The 19,443-nt window shown below is 35.6% G+C and overlaps 1 protein-coding gene across 3 annotated transcripts in view; it reads right to left on the minus strand.

Annotated features, from left to right (window-relative positions):
* Nucleotides 1-19,443, minus strand: part of LOC126367027 (four and a half LIM domains protein 2) — a 206,715-nt gene that overhangs the window by 84,928 nt on the left and 102,344 nt on the right. The window contains exon 1 of one of the 3 annotated variants that reach the window (XM_050010401.1): nt 7,644-7,844. The exons of the other annotated variants lie outside the window; for them this stretch is intronic. Within the exon in view, the coding sequence (XP_049866358.1) occupies nt 7,644-7,828 (185 nt within the window). The 5' untranslated portion in view covers nt 7,829-7,844. Of the gene's footprint in view, nt 1-7,643; nt 7,845-19,443 lie in introns of those variants that run through there. 3 annotated transcript variants of the gene reach the window in all.

The following is a 19,443-nucleotide window of genomic DNA, read 5'->3' on the forward strand; positions in this document are numbered from 1 at the left end:
TATTTCCAAAAGCAAATATTCTTTCCAAAGACTTTAGAAGATGTAGGTAAGTAATGAACAAACATAAAATATAACCTGCCATTGAAATCCACTCCCATCAAAAGGAAAAAAAGGCAATTTGTAGATCAGGGGGTCCAAAAAGGCCACATCGAAGCAATTAATCTAAAAAACAATATTGCAATTTGACATGGCGCAATGCAAACAAATGTCAAATACCTACATTCAAATCACAATTACAAGCTTTAGAAAATGTATCAATCTACTCCGGCATATGGATTTCCTCACGATGATGCATGTTTTTCTTACTGCATGACGTAAGTCATTGAAAAATTTAATGATATTTTAAAACACTGTTGTTGTTGATACAGCAACACCTACACTATTACGTATGTTGACTGTGTGGTTTGTATCAATACTGCGTTAGAATCTGCCAGACGCTACGATTGGTCATACTATCGCCCTATCTCTTTACACCGCTAAGAAAGTTCGTGTCTCATTCATAAGAAAACCATGAAAACGTATTAGGCCACATTGAAGCAATTAATCTAAAAAGCAATATTGCAATTTGACAGTTGCGCATTTAAAACAAATGTCGAATAGCAATAGACCCTTAGGTCTATTAGGTCGGTTAAGCCTGCAAATTATAAAAATCAGATCGAATACAGTCAATTTTCAAAGTAGGTACCTTACTTAATTAAAGCACATAATAACGGGTTCTTACCGCGTTTAAATGGGGATATGAGACTCCCGATATTTCGACACTGTTACGCGCTGTTACGGGTTCTTAACGCGGTAAGAACCCGTTATTATGTGCTTTAATTATGATAATAACCGCGTAAACTTAAAACAAGGTACCTTACTTACCATAGACCTTTAAGAGAACACTGATTGGCAGACAAAAATTGAATTGAGATATCATACAATATGTAAACAGAGTTTGGAAGCAGGGATAGGATGTTTTGTAATGTTTTCGACCAGTGGTTCCTAACCTTTTTAATGTCACTACCCCTGTGAACAAGTATGGAAATGGAGTTTACCCCTAATTTAAAATAATTAAAACCACACAAATTCGAACGAATATATGTTTATTATGCAAGTAAGAAAATGCACGTTTAGGTAACTAGTAAAGTAATATATAAATCTCGGAGTTAGCTAGTATGAAGGTTGAAATTGCTTTGCATTCGCAAGTTTGACAATATTAGGTTCGGTTTCACGCAACGCGCATCTCATGTCATGCTCAACATTTAGACGGTTTCTGGCTGTTGTTTTTAATGTAACAAGAGTTATAATACTATTTCGTGCCATCCCGTGTTACCTGGAATATCCATTTCACCCCTGAGGGGGTAATTACCCCCAGGCTAGGAAACACTGTTTTAGAAGGTACGTTTTACGTCCGTTCACACAGAGCTTCAGCAAGGCGCAGCGCGTTTTCATAGAAACTCCGTCTCCGTTCCCTGAACGTTTCTACTTCGCTATTAGTACCGCCCCTATTGCATTGGATTTAAAGGAAAAAGCACTATTGTGCTCTTAAACTCCCTTTGTTTTTGTATCTTTGTTTTCCTGTGTACAGTGTGCCCAATAAAATATTTTTGTATTTGTAAAAAATTTAGAATGACTGTGTTCTCGTTATCTGCTTATCATCATTCGGATACTCGAATACGACACGACCTGTATCCAATTCGTCATGTTGCCCATAGTTTATGTGTTTTCTTAAGCGGATGAACGGGAATTGCGGATTACTCCGATTTGTTTCATTGCTCTGTGGTTTGAGCTTTACTTTATAAATTATATTTTAGTTATCTTTGTAAATGTGTGGTGACTTGTTTTATAGTTTTGGGCTCCGTTGGCAATGTTGGTATTCTTGGGATGCAGAAAGACTTGTCTATCACTTTAATTCGTATTTTTAAATGATTAAATACACGATACGTTAACATCAATTAGCCAATCGCCCAAAGAGGCATTAAAGTTTTTAGATACCCTGACTGCTTTTGTATAGAATCTCTTACTCCATAATGACAATTGAAACAGTTATTGTTCAGTTTTCAAATAAATTTTCCTTCTTAATTAAATTAACCAGCATAAGTATAATAATACTTAACAAACAAGGAAGTTTTCAGAACTAGGAATCATCCGTTCTTGTGGTTATTTGTTTGCATTGCGCATTTATTTTTATATGCGCAAATGTCAAATTGCAATATTGCTGTTTAGATGAATTGAGTCAAAAATAAATTATGAAATTCAGATTACTAAATAAAGACAGATCTAAAGGTGTCAAAAAACGTTTTCTTTTTTCTATTTAATTTATTTATGAGTTTTAATAACCAAAAATGTAATAATAAGTGCGACATATTCTCACGTTTTTCTACAGGTTGCTTTTTCATACAGATTCCGTAGTAATTTGGTGTTTTGACGTTTAGTAAAAAGTAACTGATTTGACTAGTTGGAAACTACCCTGTTACTGCCAGCTCTAGGATAAGTATTTCTTAAAATAGAACAAGAAAACAAAAACGGAACGTCAATAGAGTCAGAGTAATTCATCATACGATGCAAAGAAATTGTTTGTCTGTCAGTTTGTAAACTTTCTCTGTTTTCACGGTAAGGTATGTTATTGCAACTTGTCATTGTCGATTGTGATGCATATTTTACATCAGGATGTCGTGATGCCCACTACCTACTACTATCATTATAGTACTATCATCTCCTTAGCGTTATCCCGTTTTTCACAAGGTCCGCTTACCTAACCTGAAGATTTGACAGGTCCGGTTTTTCACAGAAGCCACTGCCTGTCTGATCTTCCAACCCGCGTAGGGAACCCAGCCCAACAGAGGTTAGGTCACACACCTTCGAAAAATCATTTCTCGGGAATGTGGGTTTCCTCATGATCCAAACATGAATTCGAAAACAAATTCGGCAATCATTGGTTTAGGCCTGTGCTAGATTCGAACCTGCGACCTCAAAGTGAGAGGCAAGCGTTCTACCAACTGGGCTACCACGGCTCCCTATATTATAGTACTATACACTCTAGTATTGTTTGTGTTTTCAATTGTAAGCCTATTGAAACTATTTTTCTTTGGATGAATTTCATAGCACGAAACGGCCTTCGTGGTCCAGTGGATGAGCGTTAGACTCACGATCCGGAGGTCCTGGGTTTGAATCCCGGTGGGGGGTGTATCACAAAAAACACTTTGTGACCCCTAAAATTAAATGCGCAATATCAAGGTTTAATACGATTTACTCTGAACCGGCGTGCGTGTATGAAGCGATTGATGAATGTGGAGGAAGCAAGAGAAGTGTGTCAGGATCGAAGCAAATGGAATTCTATAGTCTCTGCTTACCCCGGTGGGAAATAGGCGTGAGTTTATGTATGTATGTAACAAAATGTGCTGTTTTGGACTCGATCATAAATGAACAAAGTTGTTTCGTCTGACTGAACTTGTGACAAAACCAATTATAATTTCCAATCAGAAATCTGATTCTTGGCATAATATACCGACATGATTGACGACCGAAGGCCGACTTCAATCAAATTATTTTGAGGTTAGGTTAAAATTGACAATATGACGTACGTATCAAATCTTGCGCACATCAAACGGGATTTAAATAGCTGTAAATTCGCGGAAAGTGCCAAATTATGACCGGTTGACCTTATATTAAAAGATAGGCAGAATATTCGCAATTTCTTCGTGCCAATTACTTAAAGCCTACATTACCTACAAAACCTATATTTTCACTTTCGTTTCAGTGTTAATGGTCAATAAAAAATATATCTAATCAAAAGGCACTAAATGTCAATATGGAATATTGCTCGTTAGCTTCTATGCTGGATTGAGAGATAATAAAAGACAGAACACGTTCAGCTGCTTGACTTCTCGGGCATGTCGTAAAAACCGACAGAAATAGTGAATCCTTTCTAACATGACGAACAATTGTTAATAAGCGATAGCCTGATTCTTTGCCATCGGTTCATCATATCTTAAGAACGTCGTATCATCAGTGACTGCAAGTTGTCTTCGGACGTGTATTTGTCAGAATTCGGGACAATTAAAAAAACAATACTATAGATGGTTGCGATGATTGCGAGTGTGGAGTATCACCACAAACTATGGCTCACCTTTTGTGCTGTCCTAAGTGCCCTAACACCTGCACTATTGAAGACCTGTACGAAGCCACTAACAATGCCGTAAGCGTGGCCAATTATTGGTCAGCAAAAATTTAGCTTCGATCGCCATCGACTCGCAAAGAAGAAGAATACTATAGACGCGATTTTTGCGAAATTTCTTAATGGAATTGGAAAAGACTACAGATTGAGTTACGATGATTGATCGGTTGCTGAGAGTACTTGCCTGCTGCGATTGAAATCTTGAACATTTTTCTAACTTTACTAAAACTTTATCATGAACGATATTTTTTATTAGAACTTTCTCATTATTGTATCTATTAGTGTATACCTGTCATCAAGCAAAATCGCAATTTGACATTTGTTTGCATTGCGCACTTACTTTTATATGCGCAAATGTCAAATTGCAATATTGCTTTTATATATATAATAAATTGGGTCGTGAGTCGTGTAAATTTGGTCGTGTACTAGATTCAAGATAAATTATGAAAATCTGTTTACTAAATAAAGACATATCTAAAACTAACGGAAAACATTTTCTTCATTCTATTTTACTTATTTATGAATTTTAATAAATAAAAACGTAATACATGATGGACTAATGTTATGGGCGATAGGTTGATCCCTTATCACCATAAGGTTCATCATATCCATCTTTGGATTTCGTATCAACAGTGGCTGCAAGTTGTCTTTGATTACTTGTGGCTCTGCCCACCCCATTAGGGATTACGGGCGTGAGTTTATGTATGTATGTATGTATGTAAAAACGTAATAATAAGTTCGTCATTATATCACGTTTTTTTATGACGTCACAGTGTAGTTTTTAATACAAATTCCATAGTAATTTCGTGTTTTGACGTTTAGTAAAAAGTAACTGATTTGACTAGTTGGAATCTTGCCTGTTACTTCGACGTGGCCTTTTTAACCCCCTGTTCCCAGAATATCCGCCCTTGATTTCTTCAGCTAAACAATCTTCGTAATGTCACTCGGGTCTCCAGATTCCACACCTCGACCTTTGGTATGACCGTCTAATGGAATCCACTGCCAAGCCTAGTTTGCTTTGCATCAGCTGTCGAACAAACATCTGGGGTGTGTTGTAAATGGATTGACATTTAAAAAGGTATCATGGATAAAATACTGGTTGGGTTTTACGAAGGTTATCTATGAAATTCTTACACCATAGAGATCACGTTCGTAATTTTGGGGTATTAAAAGTTTTTTTTAAAGACTTGTAGGTTTACGTCAGACTACGTGAATTACTTGGCCGCAAAAGTGTGAAGAGTCCCAAGTTATTAGATAAGTTGCAGATCCAATATTGATGTCCTAAGATGGACGTGGAAAGCTTCAATGGTGGAAGGTTATCCTTTCGCCCGGCGATAGTCCATCATAGTGGGGTGAACAAAGTTCCTTAGGCAAATTTTACGACATCGGGATAATAAGAAGAATAACGGAATCCATTGTATTTTTCCCCGATACCGACCCCGCCGGCGTGGTTGACGATTTCCCTTTTTCAACGCTTATCGCTATCACCCGGTTGATTAATTCTTTCAAATATAACCCTATGAGCCACCCTAAGCGGAGGTTCGCGCCCAACTGGGCACCCTCAGGCTTGTTGTCTTAAAATTTAAACCGACCAAAAATTAAATGGTTTATTTTTATAAACTTTTAATTTGAAATGACCGCATCGGTGGTAATGTGACGCAAAAAGATAAATATTTTTAATTTAAAAAATTACGTGAATGTAAAACACCTACTACTGGCATCGGTCCAGTGTTGATTTTTTTCTGATCTCATTCACAATGTTTTATAAAACATGATCTAAACTAAATAAACAAACTTCTACTTGTAGAACTACCATGCGCAACGTGATAAAATGTTGTCACGGTTTTTATCGATTCTGACGACATAATTATGTCATTTTGTCGATTGGTGCTAATGTGAACCCAAATAAGTCATGTCGTTCTGTCAATATACGAACAAAATCACGTCGCACGCATGTTAGGGGAAAAACAAACTTATCGATCTCGACAAAATTGAATCGATCGATAATTTTATCACGTTGCTCATTTTAGCCCTACTGAACGGAATACTTGCCTATCTATGGACCTACCTATTTTTATATGCTTGCATTATAATATTAATATGACTGTTAAATAGGTAGGACTATCTGGAATATCTCAAAAACCCGTAACATCTTTGTGAACAGATACGCCAGTTTCAATCCATGTAAAAAATGTGGTCCCAATTTTCATCCGGATCGAAACTGATTGAAAAAAATCGAGGTTTTGTTGCAGAATATCACGTCAGAATGTGATTTTTACAAAAGGCGCTTACGTAGCGTTACGACACCTACATATCGTCGCATTAATTTAAAAAGAAAATGGTGTAAGACTTACACCATAGCGTTCACGTTCGTAATTTTGGGATATAAAAAGCTTTTTTTACACATAAGTTTTTTAGTTACAAATATTATTAGATAAAATATTATAGCTATTACAAACGTACCTACTCCATTTGAACTAAGTACAAGCCAGCTGTAAAATTGCAGCTTGGATACTGTTTATGTATGATTTGTATAACTTCATTAAAACTAGAAACCGACTGTAATATAAATGCAATAGAATGGTCTATTATAGCTCTATAGGTATATTATTTCATTTTATTACACATTCCGGACACTCTCACAATAAAAAAACACATTAAAAGAGCCATATTGCTATTTTTACAACAATTGATACCGCGCACTTGCTTTCATATACGCTAATGTCAAAAATCAATATTGCTTTTTAGATGAATTGTTTCATTTTGGCCAATGTAGAAGAAGAATCAATTTCTGCAGACCACAGACACCCCGGTTATTTCCACCGGAACAAGCGATGATGGTAGCATTAAACATTTTTGTGGGCATTAAAATCGGGATTGTGGGCATCAGGCGGTCGTTTTGCGTTTAATGGCGGATCTAATGAGTAATGTTGGCTGATTTCAGGGCTCCTTGCAAACATTACGATGGTTGTAAACTGGGTAAATAGTCGGAGAAAGAATCGCCCGTGACGGTCGGTGATTAGCCGAAAATTCCGTGGTTCCTGCCCGTTTGGTTTTTTGGCAGGATTGACGAGTTTATTTTCTATTTATTTTAGCTTTGGAGTTCAATTCATGATCTATCAAAACAGTACTGCAACAAACATGAGACAAACAAAAAAAACCCATGTGGGCAGAGCAACAAGACAACTGGCAGCCACAGTTGATACGAAGTCTTAAGATGGCGATGAGTATGATGAACCCTATCGTGACAAGGGATCACATATCACCCATAACAATAGTCCATCATGTAAACTAACGTTGAAACATTAAAACGGTATTCTTGATATAAAATCTCAGTTGATGCTTATTTAATATTCAAGTAGGATAGGGAATCATACGCTGATGATACCAGTACATACACTAGTATCTACAGGCTTCCAATTTTAAAAACAACACCTACGTAAATTATAACAACATTCTCCAAACTTACAAAAATAAATCTTACCTAATAACCATTTCCAGGACATCTTCATTGTCGAAGACCTTGCAATAGAGATGCAGGATCTTCAAGCAGGAGTACTGTAGACCAGTCCAGGGCTGGTCGGCCTCCTTCAGGGCCTCGTCCCAGGGGCAACCCTCGTGGCGCGACAGGCACAGCATGCCTTCACGGTCCGACTCCGTTGGAGGCATTTAAAGCTTGCTTTTGGTCACTGAATTGAATCGTTGATGGTGAGGTGACAACTTCTAGTAAAGCGTTTGAAACATTGAGTTCTATAGTTTTGGTTGAATCGTTGTTGACAGATTTGAGTGAAGCGTTTGATACAGTGAATCGTATAAAAATCTGAATGTTCAAGAGTTGAAGAGTTGGAGGATCGGATTCAAAGTTCAACGGCGTCCAAATTTAGCATTTTGATGATAATTGTTTAACGTACGCGTGTTAGATAATTTAAAACCGATTTGCTCTACAAATTTTTAAACTACTTCATTCCCTTTCAAAAATAAATTCATGAGCCTTTACATTCCCGTATATATTGTTAGTTTAATATATAAACAGATAACCGTCTTTTGCGTCGCACAGTGGGATAAGAGACTTAAGATTCCGGTTTTCTTATTTGCGTCCATTTATGCCGAATACAGTGTAATTATACATTCTGACATGATAAACACACGCCATAACCTTTTACCGCATGTTGACAATCACGTCAGCATATTTACATGACAAACTGATCTAATCTTGCGCAAATATTAACAGAAGCGAGCGACAAGCGAACAAGAAGAGAGCTTGACCTCTATACAATACACTGGACAGGTTGATGCGGATAGTTTTGTGTATCCTTGACTATCGTCATCTTGGCGCTGGACGTCAACTGAAATTCGTAGCCAATGTTTTTGAAATCTTTTGGATCTATAAAGCGAGATCCATATAAGATATATTGTTAATAAGTTAATTCGAATGGGTAACATCTCTACACACACACACACGTATACATTATTTCGAAGAATTTTTGCTACTGCCGCTTTGATTTAAAAAGACATTGACAATTTGACTCGTATGTGTCCAATTATCGTAATGCTTATCCATTACTCTATTAAAAGTGTGTTATTATTAATTTTCTACCTTATATCAATTATCACCGACTCGATATACTCGATAGCAATTATTTTCAAAATATTTATTAGCGTCAGATTGTACGGCTAGCCAGTCCAGCTTATTGTAAACAGATTAGTGGCTGCAGCGTGACCTCTATGTTGTAGGAAGTACCAATTTAAACAATTCACTGTCGTTGCATTGTCTCGTTCCTTTTACGCTTTGTTAGGCTTATCGTTATTATAGTCACTGAGACGGCAATGACCATAGCGCAGTCATGTTTTGGCTATGACATGAATAATACGATGTTTATGTTTTCTGACTACAAATGGAACGTACACAAAGAATTGTGCAACGTTGCCAGTTTGCGTAGAATTTGAAAATGGAATAGTTTTTAGGCATAACATGACGATTATACGATTATATCCCAATTGTGGTAGTTTTCAAATTTCAAATTCAAAGTGCTTTATTTGAAAGAATATAGATACAAAATGATCTTATAGCTAGGATGTCCGCCATATTCGACCTTATAATTCAGGTATACAAATTAAAATATATATCATGCATTATCACGTCACATCAATTCAATAAATTAATATTATTAATAATTATTATTAAATCTATAACCTAATGAAAGGCACTTAGTGAAAGGTACATCCATAGATGAACTGAATCTGTTAGACCACCGTGATAGGTGGTGAGTTGAGTCATCGTCTATACTGGTCGGGCCAACTGTGTTAGTGAAAACTGCACCTAAGATAAAATAATAAGTCATTGTAGTATGTCCGGTACCAAAGTTCGAACCGGGGCGCGCGTTTGAGAAGCAAGCCAGTGATCCGCAGGATTTCAATGACGAGATGCATAGCCTTTGGTATTTAGTTTGAAAAAGATAACAGTACTCTCTCTTTGTACCTAACACCAACAGTCAACCAACAACGGAGCATTGCGGTATAAGGAATAAGGTTAATCAAGAATTGATGAATGTGGAGGAAGCAAGAGAAGTGTGTCAGGATCGAAGCAAATGAAATTCTATAGTCTAGTGCTTACCCCGGTGGGAAATAGGCGTGAGTTTATGTATGTATGTATGTTAATCAAGAAGACTTTACCCAGTAGTAGACCGCCTATTGTACTCTTTCTGTTTCTCTTTTGTTTTGTATTTTCCTGTTTGTGTAATAAAGTATTTGTTATGTTAGGACGTAATGGGCAGCTTAGATTTTTTGTATTTTTTTATACCTACCTGAGGTTTTTTGTCTTTGCCAAGACTGGAGTCATTACAGTGAATAATTTCCGAGAATGGTGAGTAGTCATCTAATCATAGATAAGATTGGTGATTGTGTAGAGGATTGAGCAGTCTCCTAGGACAAAGGTAAATTATGAAATTCTGATTACAAAATAATGACATATGTAAAGGTGACAAAAAATGCTTTCTTTTTTCTATTTAACTTGTTTATGAATTTTAATAACGAAAAATGTAATTATAAGCGCGACATTTTGTCACGTTTTTCTATGACGTCAAGGGTTGCTTTCTCATACAAATTCCATAGTAATTTCGTGTTTTGACGTTTAGTAAAGATTAACTGATTTGACTAATTGCAAACTAGCCTATTCTTGGTGTTCAACAATATAATATACGACAGAAAAAAGGCCTACGATATCTAGTTAATCTACGTAACGATTAGTATCGATATGTACCTACCTAATACATACAATCGACGAATATATTTTATCAGGAGTTAGTTAGGTAGATCAGAAAATCTACCCCAAATTCAAAAACAAACCACAGTTCCCATGGAAAACAATAATGTTTTGACTAAAGCAACATAGTTGAGGCTTTCGACTTTAATATTTTAAGTCACTAATGCTTTGCACAGCTCACGCACAAGACCACAGTCTTGTGGTTCACCAGCTTGGATCTCAAACAGGGAGCGCCGCGCGCCGGTTAGAACCCTGGTACCGGCTTAGACCAATGAGTTATTAATGAGTAAGTGCAGTTTTCACTAACACAGCTGCTAGCTCGACCATTATAGACGGCGATACGGCTCACCACCTATCACGTTGGTCTATCAGAAAGCTCTGTGAGGTGTGGGCAGTTAGTTTATCTTGCGATGAATGTACCTCTGCTATGTTACGTTTAATAATTTACAGGTCGATAAATTGAATTTTTTGTTGAAGTTATACGTGGACATTCATTACCTACCTACATTGTATTTAATGGGTTAAAGCGGTAAAGTATTGAAGGCACGAGCGAATTCAATGTAGCAAGGTCATTGTTTGTAAACTTGTGAAATAGACAGACAGACAAATCTTACTCCCGTAATCCTTTGGGCCAAAACCACAAAATATCAGAAGGAAATTTAGAAAGAAAGAAAGAAACATTTATTACTCCCGGACACCACAGACACAGACAACCAACACCCACAGACCCACACTTACAATAAATAAATGCATGTGATTTTGGACTTAATATTTGATATAATTTAATTAGCTACACTAACAAAAGAAATAAAATTATTAACACAATTATTTATGTTACTTGATAAATAAATGATTTTAATGTTCCCTGGCTGTGATTATTTTCGTTATTTCATCCGTTTGTAACTGTCCTGTATGTTATAATATAATATGCAATACCTACAGTGTTATGTTGGTTGATTAGTTGATAAGCTGTACACGTTCTACACTGTCTAATCCTTTAGAAAAGTCAAACATTTTATTTTACTACTTCGTGAAATCATACCTTAAAGTTTGAGATATCGGCCGGCATCAACAAGAGCTATGCCATAAAAATAAACGACCACCATAAAAGTTGCGAAGGTAATTAAACTTTTTTCCATCAGAACGGTCAACTGGCTTTAGCCAGATTTGGATTAATTAATCTGAGAGCGACTGATAAGTGGACACTAAGTACTGGGAACGAAATTTATTTTGGTTCACGCAGGGTTGCGTTCTTGGACCGACATTTTATATATCATCGCCATAAGGTGAAGACCACGTAAGCACAAATCAATTAAAATCTGATTCGGATGCGATTTTGGAGAAACAAAACCTTGCAATAGACATTTCATAAATGAAAGAGGTTTTGTTGACATTTAGAATTTGATTTTTCAAAAAAGTGCTTAAGTACATGGTTTTCGCTATAAGGCGAGACGTTGAAAAGTGTATAATTACACTTAGTATTAATCGGGTTAGGCATTGATATATCGTCAATTTAAAATCTATTATGTTCAATCGGGACAATTTTGCAGAAATTAAAAAAAACTTCTGCCTGTTTTTTTTTGTAGGACTGTGTGTTAAAAATATTAAAAGATAATTGATATTTACGTACATAAGAGTTTCTATTCTACTGAATGTTTTAGGAGCAAAATACTATTCAATCCTGACAAAAATAAATTTGGTGAGGGTGACAACGACGATATTAAGTTATAGTAAAAACCACGTAGGTAAGCGCTTCTTTGAAAATTAGCGTGTCAAACCAAACCAAACCTCGCGGTTTTGTTACTAAAAGTCTGATCCGAATGGGATTTTTCTATATAGCGTTTACGTGACGATAAGCTTTTTAATGAAGTCGTGTAAATATTAGGTATATTGAGTTTGAGAAAAAATAATGATTTGAGTTGAGTCTCAAATACGTTTTGTTGCCCAAGGCTTAATAGTAAATCAATTTTACACTTTTTAAATGTAAGAAGACATTGTTTATTACAATAAATGAATGGAGAAGGAAAAATATGGAATAAATTATATGTAGGTAAGTACATTCCTCACGGATTATAATGAATATTGACGTAATTATTTCTGAAAAGAGACCAACTATCATGGTTTCTGGCAATAAGTTACACTCATTGGAATATTGCTAATATGTCGCAATGTTTTAAACGAAGGATCGAAGATGCTTAACCAACCACTTCTTAACATAACCTAACATGTGTGTATGTTATGCCTGAATTCCTTCTCCTTTTATTATTTATTGAAAACATACGATTTTATAACTAAAATCACTATTTCTACTAGGTTTTGTTAACACATAACCTGAAAATAGAGAAGGTAATTTCAATCTAGGTAAAAAATTGTGGTTTCAATTATTACCCGGATTGATATTAGTTCAACAACATCGGAATTTTTGTTGAAGAAAATCACATTCGAATGTGAAGGCGCTTACGTAATTCACTGTAAAGCGGCCAAATTGAACACGTATTTAATTAATTATATCAAATGCAAACTTAGAAGGAAAATAGCTGCCCCATATGGCATGTTGTTGGACGGATTGGAAGTAAATTAATATTAAACGGCTCATTTAGCCGTGTTTACAAGTAAAATACTTAGTAATCATCGTGGACTAATTTTGCTATACATGTACCTAACAAGATGTTGTAACGAGGCTGTATAGCTTAGAACAAAAAAAAAACGAATAGCGATGAAATGCACGGCTCTCATGCCTTTTCGTCTACTCTCTCTCTTTCTGGCTTTCGCAAGCTTTTTTTCTGGTTTTCTGGCTTTGGCTTTGGCCGCGAATGGCAGCGGATTGTAATTTTGTTTCCGATATTTTTTTATTCTTCTCCTCGAGAACAACTGTTTAAAAATAAAACATTACACCATGTTAAACTGTTTAATAGTTGGAGGCTGTTTACCTGTGTATCGTTTATCGTTCCTCGTTCGTGAACGCATTTTTAAATAGGTCATTCATTATTGCACTAAAAGCATCAAATGTTGCCTGAAAGAAATAGCTACTACAGATACGTTTATTTGTTACAATATAGGTAATATAAAATTATACTTAAGTACCTAGAACTTTACTACTTTAGTCGGCACCTGTCATAGGGTGGTATTAATAAACGAATCTCAGCTGAGACTGCCCTCAAGATCATGCTCAAGTCTCTGTTTTTATGTAAGAACTGTCACATTGACATGATCTTGAGGCAGTCTCGAAGCTGAGATTAGTTTATTAATACCACCATTAGTCAAAACTTCCCGGTCCGCGTAAGTCCGTGTTGCTCTATGAAAAATTCACTACAAAAATAATAATTTTCGCGTCACACCACTATTTATTAAACTGTACATATAGGTACAGCTACCTAGTACTAGGTACTAATAAACTCAATGTCATTTCCCGTCACACACAGTCGCTAGTGTCAAATTAACACTTTTACGCGACTGTGACAAAGTATCGCGAATTAATGTCACTAATCTTTTTTTATATAACGTTTATCTCCGCCATATTTTTGTTTTATGATTTTAAAAACCAATAAAACGCTTGGAACTCGTATTTATAGCTTTATCGTTCACATAATATAACGCACTTGGTACTTATCGGTTATTTCCGTGATTGAAATACTTACTTTTGATCGGACATATTTTTATTTTAGAAAAAGTAACTTATAAAAACAATTTAATGTTTAAAAGTCACTTATTAGGTAGAACTTTATTAATTACTGTATTCAATAAGAAAAACATAAAAACGGCTTCAAAATCTGTCTACTAATAAAAAGATATAATATTTTATAGAAAAATGCATACACCTTCTCCCACACATTTACGACAAAAGAGTAATTTATTTATAAATAAACTTGTTCCCAAGAATTCTATTATTTTCTTACACCTTTGATGTGGTACTAAACATCCTCCATGGGCTATCAAGAGCAAGTCAATAAACTTGTCAATAAGTGCCGGTAGAGCGTACAGCAACTATTTTTAAAATAATATATTCCAACTTTAACACCAAACATTCAAACGATGACGTCTCACTTTCAGAAAAAGAAATATCTCTTACTGGCTGGTTATAAATAAATATTAAATAGGCACATGTAAAAAGAACGCAACAGATTTTTTTTTCAAACTGTCACAGATTTAGAACGGTACATTTTTTTCGCAAAGAGGCTCACTAAAATAATGAGAAAAACTGAAGAAAATTAATGAGGCTGTTTTTCTACTGAAAAGTAGTTGATTATATCTCTTATACGTAATACCTGCTAAGAATACGCATACAAAGAAGAATCTATTACAGTATAAGTAGTAGGTCAAAAGGCTAAGACAATCTGTGTAAGGTTTCCAACAATATTGCATGTGGGTCGCTGCATGACACAGATTTGTTAGGAAGACTCCAAAGAAAATGCACCTATATACATTCAAAGCTTTAAATTATTTTAAAACTTATTAATTTTTAAATAAAGGTTTCTTATGATATGAATCGACAGAATTTTAATTATTGAATTCAAGAAATGTCTTATTCTGTCGGACAGGTATATTTTTACATTTAATATTTTTTTTTAGTTACACAATTTCCTTTCTTGTTGAAGTTACTATAAACTTACTATTTTTCATGGAAAAATATTTCATATTCACTAGTTCTTACTAAGCTGAAAGCGACGACGATATAAAAGGAGAAAAGATTTATTATTCTAATATTTTATAGGCCTTATCTAAAAGAAAATGCTAAATAAAATAAATATTTTAAATAGGTAGGCACAAAAATAGTGAAATTTTGTCAATGTAATAAGTATATTTTTCAATAACAATAAGTATCTGATCTTCTTTAATCATGTACCAATTTTTTTTAAGTTGTTTTTTTTTAATTGTATTTATTCTTTTAATACATATAGGCGTACAGTCATGAGCAATATAATGTACCCACTTTAGGACTCTGTCGCACTAACATATTTGACATTTAGTGAAACTTACAGTTCAATTTGTCAAAAAAGTTAATGTGACATGATACCAAAGTAATACATACATACATACATAGTACATATTAATGCTCGTGACCGTACACCTGCATGCAGGCCAAACACAAAACTGTTAAATTATTTTACCACCTTTTTGTATCTTTATGTGTTCTCGCAAATAAATTGGTTTGATTGAGTGACTAAAAAAAGGCTAAACCAATAATATTGTAAGTCTTATGAGGGACAAAAGGTTACTTATTATGAGATTTTTTATTTTATCGCAAAATTGAACCTACGTTTTATGCAAATACACTTAGATGGGTAAATAAATGTACTTAACCTTTGGCAAAAACATTTTTTGTGAGTACCGTATTTTTTCGCTGATATAGACGAAGACATTTCAGGCGATCGAATTATTTAATGGAAAACTGATGAAGGCACAAATGGTCTGAACGCCAATTTTGTTCTCTCTCTCTATTTAAGAGCTGCGCCCTTGTCGGTGGAGTAATCGCCATTTCTCTCTTCTTCCCGCCAAAACCTTCACCTCCCGATACGACACGACCTGCACCTTCTCTTTTATTTGTTTCATAAATGTTATCCTAGGCCTACCCCTTTTTCTCTTCCTTTAAATTTTTCCTTCTATAATGTTTGTTATAAATGAATCGTGTCGTATCAGGTGGCCAATTATATTTCCTCTCCGGTTCTCTATAGTCTTCAATTTTGTTAAAGATTTAAAACAGTACATTAGTTGTAGTTGAAGCTTCATTTTTGTTAACCAATCTTCAAGTTTTAGCATTGTAAGTAGAATAAAACCTGGCGCTATACGAAGAGTATTTTGGCACAATTAGCGATTCCGAGTGTAACTACGTTACTTACTGAATAAAGACATTTTTGAATTTGTAAGTAAATTTTCTGTAAAACGTCCAAAACCACGTCCCAGTTTGAACTCACGACCTCTGTTCAATTGTCTATACCGGTGCAGGTGTTGTCTTCAAGGCCAAGTGGCTGAGTGAATGCAGTTAGCACCAACTGTGCATTCGTTGCGCTCAGCGGGTTACCACCAGTGATGTGGCGTTTCTGGGAATTTTCCCACTTTGGGAACATTCCCGGCAGACAGCTTCGGTGGTGCGGACACGAGTCATTAATGACTGAGCAGCGAGTGGCGAAACGCGTCTTTTATTATGAACTTGAAGAAGGCAAGCGCAAGCATGGCGGACAACTCCTTAGGTACAAAGACGTGCCAAAGCGGCACATAAGAAAGTGCGGCATTGAGTCATGTCAGTGGGAAAAGCTAACACTAAACGTCCGGAATGGTGAGCTTTGGTTCACACCAAGGTTCATGACTTTGATCATCAGCGATGAATTGAAAGCTCGACCACCTGCGGCGATCAATTATACATATTTAAATGGTCTGAATCAGAAATGAGGAGATCCGCATGAGAACTAAAGTCACCGATATAGCTCGGAGAATTGCAAAGCTGAAGTGGCAGTGGGCAGGATACATAGCGAGGAGAACCGATGGCCGCTGAGGCGGAAAGGTTTTAGAATGGCGACCACGTGTCGGATGACGCTCAGTGGGTAGGCCCGCTTCAAGGTGGACCGACGATCTGGTGAAGGTCGCGGAAAGCCGCTGGATGCGGGCAGCGCAGGACCGATCGTTGTGGAGATCCTTGGGGAGGCATATGCCCAGCAGTGAGTCGTACGGCTGATGTTGATGAAATGGTCTGCTCACATGCCCGCTAAGTGCGAGGATCTTTTCCAATAAGATTGGCTATAAGCCACATGCGAGCACATGAACGTTGGAGTTGAAGCAGTCGCCGTAGCCGAAATCGGCTGGATCACATCGTCGTCATCACTATTACCAAGTCTTTATCCAGATAGGATGAGAGTACAAGAAAGAACAATTTGAAATATAAAAGCAGCCAGTGCCCTTACTATTAAAGAGTTTTTGCAACGGGAACATTCTTACTTTGGGAAAATTCCCTGGAACGGCACATCAGGGACTGTAACCACCTGACAAATCCAATGTTTATAGTTAATGATGTAAGGTCTGACTTCATTGATTAGGTGCCCACTAGGGAATTGGCGAGAATTGATTTGGTGTGGTACCTATTTTATTTACTCGACTTATATTGATTCACGCATGACTGAAGTTATTATGCGCTAAATCCTTGTTTATGTTAAGTTGTACCTAATATAAGCGTAGATGAACTGTTAATAGGTACTTTCTATAAAATCAAGAGTTTCAATAATAATTTTTTTTTAACACGTTGACTGCGTAAGTGAAAATTAGATATCAACCCCTCACGTGCAATGTAATTTCTCGATAAACACATGAAAATTAATGTACAAAGACGCACTATGGCAAGAAAAAATGTGCCCCACATATGGAACATGCACGTATGAGTTTCAAATTTATTGCCTCATATGTGGTTCATATACAGTGAACGTATATCATCTAAGAATATTTTAAAAAAATATGGAAAAAATAAATATTGAAAACTTATATAAGTACCCTAATTAAATTAAAAAGTTAAACTTTATCTTTCACAGAAACAATTAGGAAGTATCAACATAAACATTATTATTAAGTACCTAATTAACCTTCGAGAGTAGTGCTCCTGTTATAATATTACTTATAAATATTTGTCGATTTTTTTACTTATTTTTACAACAATCTGTAATAGAACTGGGATACCTAGCTCAATTTGAGTTCAATACTTTTTTTAACAGCTTCAAATAAATAATTCTCTAATTCACATCATACAGCTGTTAGCTATAAATAATTGTGTCTAGATCCAGGTCATTGCTCTACAAAATTATTTTGATTTCAATCAAACTGTTAAAATATGTATTAACTTTGATGAATAATAGTAGTTAGGAACTTTAATAGCAGAAAAAAAATGTTTTTGAGCCTGAAAAATAAAAAGGATTTTCATGACGATATTCAGTTGGCAGGAAAAAATGATTTATAAAAGTAATATGCTATAATCTCATTTTTACACCACAATAAACACAATAACTACTTCAAGATAAGGTAAAATATTGAACAGCTATAAAAAGGATTACGATTAAATGTTGCTATGATACTGATTAAGAATACACTGGAAAGTAATGAGGAGCAGTTATTAAATTGACACCTAGCTGCTTTTGGAAGTGTCACAATTGAGTTTTTAATTTTCAGTCGCTTTTTTTTAAATAATCTGACATTTCACCACATTAATTCGCGGTGATGAGATGATGCAGTCTAAGTTCGACTACTCTTTAATTACTTAATAATACCCAGACACTGTACCATTAAAACTCCAAGATTACAGAGTTTTGGAAAGACAGACCGCTTTGATACAGGGTGTTATTGACATCGTAACGAAAACTTTGATGGGTAATTCAGACCTCGATTCCTAGTTGATATCAAGCGGAATTTTCTGGAAGTATGGAACTGAAAATAATTAAAAAAAAAATCTTATAAATTCCTCTCGTTATCAACTCAGAATCATGATCCAAATCGTCCCCTTAGTATTCAGTACGATGTCACTAACACCCTTTATTTATGTTTCCGGTAATATTCGTGCAATATTGTGCAAGTCACATCCAGTCTTATTGTTTGATTGTTAATTTTTATAATTTATAGTTTAGGTTACAAATGTATACCTCACATTTGTACAAAGGCCGTCAGAATGGTGGCCACGAGATGGGAAAAGGTCAATAGGTAGGGTAGACCAGCGGCCCGGTAGTCGGGTCGGGTCGTTGCAACGGCGGGAAAGTTGTGGATGAGGTTAGCGCAAGACCGGAAAGAGTGGTGCAAAATGGAGGAGGCCTATGCCTAACAGTGGGATGATGCGGGCTGATTGATGACGATGATCTGTCTTTGTTGCTTGATATAAATAATAATATAAATGAATAAAATTTTTGCTTTCTAGCGTATCTCACAAAATAGTAATAAATCTATACACATCGTATTTTATTGCACTTCCTTTTCATATCACTAAGTACTCTAGCTACGATAAAGTCGGTAAGCGTCTATTTTAATATTGGCAATTGATTTATATGATTTGAAGCTC

The sequence above is a fragment of the Pectinophora gossypiella genome, chromosome 5, assembly GCF_024362695.1.
Source record: "Pectinophora gossypiella chromosome 5, ilPecGoss1.1, whole genome shotgun sequence".
Lineage (NCBI taxonomy): Eukaryota > Metazoa > Arthropoda > Insecta > Lepidoptera > Gelechiidae > Pectinophora > Pectinophora gossypiella.